Consider the following 7266-nt stretch of genomic DNA (forward strand, 5'->3'; position numbering starts at 1 on the left):
TTTGTATATGTTTTCAGCACATATCTATGCACGGAATGTGGACGGAAAGTGTCAAACCCGTCCTCAAAGAGGAAACATGAACTTCGTCACAGGGGTCAGGGAGCTTATAAGTGTGAACAATGCGCTAAACCGTTTCACTGCAAATCTGATATGGACAGGCACGACTGTGCAAACGTCAAACCACGGATGCACGGGTGTGAGAACTGTGATAAAACATTTTTGACCGAGCGCGATTTGAAAAGGCATGTCAAAAGAGAGAGTAAAGAGCTCAGATACAGCTGTGAGCATTGCAATACCCAGTTTGAGGAATTAGCTCAGCTGAAGGACCACCAATCAAAACATGGAGCTGACAAACGCCACAGATGTACCAAGTGCAACAAGAGTTTTGCCTACAGATCCAATCTGTCGAGACATGCAAGGACCCACACAAGCACACTCGAAACGTCTCAATGTAAGCAGTGCAGCAAGGCGTTTAAGACACAACGCTACCTGAAAAGACTCTTGGACAGACATGCCTCAGAGGTTTGCCCTAGTAACATTTGTGGTAAAGTTTTCAAATCCAGGGAATATCTAAAGAAACATGTTTTGAAACATAACTAGTTTTCCTAAATGTGTGTTACACAGACAGTTACTTATATGTAAAGTGCAAAACGAAAGTAAAATGATACGAAGCGAAAATGAAATATCCTAAAATCTGTATGATACGAAACAAAACGAAATATCATTGAATATGTAGTATACGAAACAAACGAAATATTATATCAAAATTCCAGAAAAAAGTGTTCTTGTATGTCTTTTACGATTTGTCTCCCCCTTTCGACAATACAAACGCCAAGAAGGCAAATCGTACTAGACATGCACGAAGTATTTTTTTCTGTGTAATACTGTGTTGAATTACCATGCATGATCAGTCGGCAAATATTATGTTGCACGTTTGTATATTTGGTAGCTATTTGAGTTCAGATTCATGTTAAGTCCATATTAGAACTGAAGTTGACAGATATGAGCATTGTCAATGATCAGAACCATTTTGGAAATCAAATATGATAATTAAGAGATTCATTGAGAGTTTTGTGGGGGTTTAACTTTTAAATGTACTTTATGAAAAATTGAAAATACATAGTTCGCATATTATGTGCTATCGAAGTTAAATTTTCTTAAATAAACGTATTAATGCTTAATGGTTGGATAAAATGTAACACTTCGTCCTTATACCTATATAAATGTATTTGATGTTAAAATGATTTTAGTAATTTATATGTTTAGCATACATCAATATCCAGCTCTAATTTGGGCTTGCCACCAAAACCTTACTTTCAGTTCAGAACATTATACAGTGCGTGTATTCAATTTTAATACCAATGCAAAACTAAATATAATCGAATCTGCATTTTACGGAACGAAACAAAATATATTAAATCAAAATCCCAGAAAAAAATACTTCTTGCATGTCTAGTACGATTTGTCTTCTTGGCGTATGTATTGTCGAAAGGGGGAGACAAATCGTAAAAGACATACAAGAACACTTTTTTCTGGAATTTTGATATAATATTTCGTTTGTTTCGTATACTACATATTCAATGATATTTCGTTTCGTTTCGTATCATACAGATTTTAGGATATTTCATTTTCGTTTCGTATCATTTTACTTTCGTTTTGCACTTTACATATAAGTAACTGTCTGTGTAACACACATTTAGGAAAACTAGTTATGTTTCAAAACATGTTTCTTTAGATACTCCCTGGATTTGAAAACTTTACCACAAATGTTACTAGAGCAAACCTCTGAGGCATGTCTGTCCAAGAGTCTTTTCAGGTAGCGTTGTGTCTTAAACGCCTTGCTGCACTGCTTACATTGAGACGTTTCGAGTGTGCTTGTGTGGGTCCTTGCATGTCTCGACAGATTGGATCTGTAGGCAAAACTCTTGTTGCACTTGGTACATCTGTGGCGTTTGTCAGCTCCATGTTTTGATTGGTGGTCCTTCAGCTGAGCTAATTCCTCAAACTGGGTATTGCAATGCTCACAGCTGTATCTGAGCTCTTTACTCTCTCTTTTGACATGCCTTTTCAAATCGCGCTCGGTCAAAAATGTTTTATCACAGTTCTCACACCCGTGCATCCGTGGTTTGAGGTTTGCACAGTCGTGCCTGTCCATATCAGATTTGCAGTGAAACGGTTTAGCGCATTGTTCACACTTATAAGCTCCCTGACCCCTGTGACGAAGTTCATGTTTCCTCTTTGAGGACGGGTTTGCCACTTTCCGTCCACATTCCGTGCATAGATATGTGCTGAAAACATATACAAAATTCGTCATAAAACACCTCGAAAAAATGCTGGTTGTGACAAAAGATACGTTTGACCGAAATATGTGTCCTCATTACATGCATCAGGTGAAGATATTGAAATAGAAAATCTTTAACATCTATTGTCAAATATGTCCGCACGATATCCTGTATTTGTAAAGTCCTACCGATATCCGATTTTACATATCTAACCATAATATGAGAAACAAACAACTTCTGAGCCTATGACTCAAATGGTATATCTCAGTAAGCATTTATATTCGATTCATATTATCCTCGGACATGTAATTTGTTACATTCTCACATTGTAAGGCAATATGCATGAAAACCACAAAAATGTCCTAACATATCCTCGTTAATTGTTCGTACGATGTACATCTGTACACGACTTTTTGAAGAAACAACACGCTTTACCAGATAAACAATTACACCGACAGACTCTTTGCAACATGGGATCTTCAACAGTTAACACAGGCAAACAATACAGTCTCAATATTTGGATGTATTGGTGTAGTACTTACGAAGAAGCAGTCCCACTCGCATCCATTTTATTCCCGCGTTATCCCCGTTGATGACGTAGGTTCCCCACCCTGTAATATGATTGTAGAAGTGCTTAAATGTTCCTCTCACGTGCTTTTGATTTAATGTCTGCCAATATGAAATATTTTTGTCGCAATTGTTGTTTCCATGTCAAATTTAGAAGTAAAACATACAACAAATATGTGTTAAAAACATGATAATTACCTGTGAATTTAAACTCCGTTAAACATGTCTATACTTGTTTAATCCTTTAATACATGTACAAAGATAAATGTCATTTATGCACATTCAAATTCAAATTCTTTTATTACTTTATGGCTTCTCGTATACATGTTTATTATCATTGGGGAAGGCACTTTTACCGAAAAACGATCTAAACCTCTCAAACATATACAAATACTCTGAACACCTGAGTTTAGGTCCAAATATAGCTGAAACAAATTATCAGGTCCCTGTGTATTTCGGCGCAATAACGCTACATTTATTTCTAAATTTAAGTCACGCGACCTGTATTCTGAAGCTAATCGCTTCAGAAAACACGAGGCAGCAACAAGCCAGAGGGACCCTCAAGAGTCACCCAGCCAAAACAGCTTTTATCTTTACACTGGTAAACGTGAGACCTGAGACTAGAAACAGTGTTTCCGGCTTTACTAAAGCGCTTTGATTTAAATCATTTTCGAAAAGAAACCACACACTGCAGGACTTTTATGAGAAATAGAAATAAAATAAACAAAGTATAAATCAACAACATTGTTTTGAGTGTAAAAATTCAATGAGGCCAAACGGGGATTGGGCTACCTGTTCAAGTGTCCTGGCCCAACTGTGCTACTGTTAAATCCAATCGGAAGTTAAGGGGATATTAGTCACTCTTGTCGACCCGAATGGAAGCGTGCAGTCTGCATAAGTACCAGAAGAAAAGACACGTGGCTGCCTTTAGTATTTCTAGTGCGTTGATGAACGTCTTCCGAACAGTGGTCACACTGCTTTCTAGCTATGTCGATTTCAGGAGTAGCATTATATTGCGACAAGACGTCAATAACGACATACACGAGTTAGATAATCTCATTATGTCGATCTACTTGTCTGGTTATGTCGTATGCCACACCTTGTCGCGTTATTTCTCAGTAGAGTACCGCAGTAATTTGACATGATCCAGGTAATGTACTGTCCACAGAACGTCGTCCCTGTCCACACACATCGCCCAGGGTTTGTACGCATCTGTATGTAACACCTTGATGTCCCCGCGTACACTGAGGAGCAGGTGTCTCCGGTTGTGCTGGTCTGCAATGATAAGGTTTCCCAGTCTGTCAAATACGACAGCCATGGGATTAAATACATTATGCTCTGTCGGAGACGTACATGTACCAAGTATCTCTCCATGGTACCGGAAATGTTCATTGAAATCCGTATCCATGACAACAATATGTCCTTCCTTCTTCTCATCTTCCTCCTTCTGATATTTATTAGCGCGATCAATGACTGCGATCTTGAGTGTGACAGGACATTCGGCTATCCTATGGGGCCTACTTACTAAAGGTTTCCTTTCTCTTCTAGCCATGGCGGTGAGAACAATTTTACCATCTGTGGTGAATTTAGAAAGAGAGTTAGCCATCCCAACAATGACATGGTTACTAGAAGTAACGCAAATACACAGGGGTTCATATTTCGTGTTGAATGCACGGACCAACTTTCCTGAAGACAGCTGCCTGACACTGTTGTCATAGCAATGACATGTCCACAGTGCATCTGTTGTAGGTGATACACTGATGTCGCGGATATAGTTTCCATGGTTTATCTTCCGAGTGACTCGACCTGTCCTGTTCAGGAGATGTAAAGTCCACGAGTTGTTGTAAGAGGTCCACACCTGACCATCCTTAGTGGGACATACAGACGTTATACAGCACCGGGACCTAAACTCCTCCATCACTTCGGTTCGTGGTGGCTGTTCTGATTGAAGTTGTTTACCGGACAATACATTATAGCTTTCATCCAATTCTCCCTCCGTATCTGATGACTCTTCCGAGAGATCCTGTTCACATGACGTCTGACCCTGACCGGAAGTGACCGTAGTACCCAATGCTTGTTCCAGATATGTCAGAGGATATTCGTTCGGGGTGAAGCTTGCAGCAGTCAGTGTAGGTTTAACAGTCGATGGGACATCGCATTCAGCGTCATACTCACAGTCATATATCTGCATATCAGTCCCTTGTTGAAGTACAGTTTTGCATTCTTGTAATTGTTGCTTTAGCTTTTTGTCGTAGACTTCCAGGTCCTGTTTGTAGGTTTCTATGAGTTTGGCGTTATCCTCCTCTATTTGACGGTATCTAGAAAGCGTCTGTGTTGAAATAGAATCTAGATCTTCTTTTAATTTGTCGGTTTGTCTTTTCAACTTCGCTGCGAGCTTGTCAAACGTGTTGGTATTTTCCTTGAGGTGATGCTCTGTAGATGTACTATTTTCATGAATTTGTCTAAGATCGTGTTTCTCACTTCTTTCAATGAATTTTTGAATGTCTCGCTTCCTTTTGATAATTATTTCACCGAGTTCACAAACGGAATGAGCATCGTGAACCGTAGACAAACATTTACTACAAATAACATCCTCACAGCGTTTGCAGTAGAATTGTAGTTGTTTCCCGTAGTGGTAGATACAAGTGGTCTGACCTTTGGCTCGTACTGCAATCTGAACTTTACATAAGGAAGTTGATTTCGCAGCCATGTTGATTATTCAGATAAGGGGAATAGTTAAAGATCAACATTTCGCGTGAGATTTATAGATATTAACCATAGAGATACCAGGCTGTATGTCCGTTTTATTCCTGGGAAATTGAAAAGGTTTTATAATCTGTCCAGAATTATAGTCACATTATTTACAACTGAACGCCAGCTATATAAATCCATTTCATCAAGTCATAATTCATTACCATAATATGTCCAACATAATTCCGTGCACTGGTTTGTGGAGAGAGGTTTTCAATGAACTACCAGCTCCAATTCTGGCTCTAAAAACAGATACAGTGTATAATTATTTCACTGTTTCCAATCTGTACAGATAATCCGTCTCTAGCTCAAAATCAAACCTTCCGTCCCCGAACATCAAGATGATACACTCTCTATTCAGAGTTGTCGTTCCTGACACAAGTGGGGGTAAGGAACAACAACTCTTGAGTAGATATTGCAATATACCACAGGGATGCGTCACCCTGTGGTCTGACAGACTGTTACCGACTAGAAACACTTGAACAAATATTACATATTCAGTGGTTTATTTCCTCGGGTTGTTGACAGAGATATTGAAAGTTAATGCGACATAGCACTGTAATATATCAATCTAAATGGTGGACCTGGTTAAGTCATGTCTGTTTAATTTCCACTTATGAAAATGTATATATGATATTTCATATCAATTATAATCAGTTTTTGTCATTACCACTACAGATCTGATGTTCTTCTAAACATCAACAACACCAAACGACAAAACATATTACAGCGTCAACACAAAACGTCGAAAGCATACCATAGCGTCAACACACCATGACAAAAGCATACCATAGCGTCAACACACCATGACAAAAGCATACCATAGCGTCAACACACCACGACAAAAGCATATCAAAGCGTCAACACACAACGACAAAAGCATACCATAGCGTCAACACACAACACCAAAAGCATATCCTAGCGTAAACAAACAAGGACAAAAGCATACCCTAGCGTCAACACATCACGACAAAAGCATACCATAGCGTCAACACACAACGACAAAAGCATACCCTAGCGTCAACACACCACGACAAAAACATACCATAGCGTCAACACACAAGGAAAAAAGCATACCATAGCGTCAACACACAACGACAAAAGCATACCAAAGCGTCAACAAACAACGACAAAAGCATACCATAGCGTCAACACACAAGGACAAAAGCATAACATAGCGTCAACACACCACGACAAAAGCATACCATAAGGTCAACACACAACGACGAAAGCATAACGTAGCGAAAACACACAAGGACAAAAGCATACCCTAGGGTCAACACACCAAGACAAAAGCATACCATAGCGTAAACAAACAAGGACGGAAGCATACCATAGCGTCAACACACAACGACAAAAGCATACCATAGCGTCAACACACAAGAACAAGGCATACCATAGCGTCAACACACAACGACAAAAGCATACCATATCGTCAACACACAACGACAAAAGCATACCATAGCGTCAACACACAAGGACAAAAGCATACCCTAGCGTCAACACACAACGACAAAAGCATACCATAGCGTCAACACACAATGACAAAAGCATACCCTAGCGTCAACACACCACGACAAAAACATACCGTAGCGTCAACACACCACGACAAAAGCATACCCTAGCGTAAACAAACAAGGACAAAAGCATACCCTAGCGTCAACAC

General features: G+C 39.4%; 3 protein-coding genes across 3 annotated transcripts; 1 reads left to right on the forward strand and 2 right to left on the reverse strand.

Moving 5' to 3' along the window:
• The first annotated feature begins 150 nt into the window (after nucleotides 1-150).
• On the forward strand, nucleotides 151-600 carry LOC110461548 (zinc finger protein 140-like). Its single transcript, XM_021515062.1, has one exon. It carries the CDS (start codon nucleotides 151-153, stop codon nucleotides 598-600), a length of 450 nt encoding a protein of 149 aa, XP_021370737.1.
• A 1105-nt stretch (nucleotides 601-1705) lies between these two features.
• Nucleotides 1706-2155, reverse strand: LOC110461549 (zinc finger protein 140-like). Its single transcript, XM_021515063.1, has one exon. The coding sequence runs from the start codon at nucleotides 2153-2155 to the stop codon at nucleotides 1706-1708; it is 450 nt and encodes a 149-aa protein (XP_021370738.1).
• Nucleotides 2156-3078: 923 nt separating this feature from the next.
• On the reverse strand, nucleotides 3079-5963 carry LOC110461577. Its single transcript, XM_021515105.1, has one exon. It carries the CDS (start codon nucleotides 5557-5559, stop codon nucleotides 3958-3960), a length of 1602 nt encoding a protein of 533 aa, XP_021370780.1. The 5' UTR covers nucleotides 5560-5963; the 3' UTR covers nucleotides 3079-3957.
• Nucleotides 5964-7266: the final 1303 nt, after the last annotated feature.

This window comes from Mizuhopecten yessoensis, unplaced genomic scaffold, assembly GCF_002113885.1.
Source record: "Mizuhopecten yessoensis strain PY_sf001 unplaced genomic scaffold, ASM211388v2 scaffold10635, whole genome shotgun sequence".
NCBI classification, from domain to species: domain Eukaryota; kingdom Metazoa; phylum Mollusca; class Bivalvia; order Pectinida; family Pectinidae; genus Mizuhopecten; species Mizuhopecten yessoensis.

Bases quoted from the DNA above. Each gene is read 5' to 3' on its own strand.
- LOC110461548 (XM_021515062.1), top strand. From the start codon at position 151: ATGGACAGGCACGACTGTGCAAACGTCAAACCACGGATGCACGGGTGT.
- LOC110461549 (XM_021515063.1), bottom strand. From the start codon at position 2,155: ATGGACAGGCACGACTGTGCAAACCTCAAACCACGGATGCACGGGTGT.
- LOC110461577 (XM_021515105.1), bottom strand. From the start codon at position 5,559: ATGGCTGCGAAATCAACTTCCTTATGTAAAGTTCAGATTGCAGTACGA.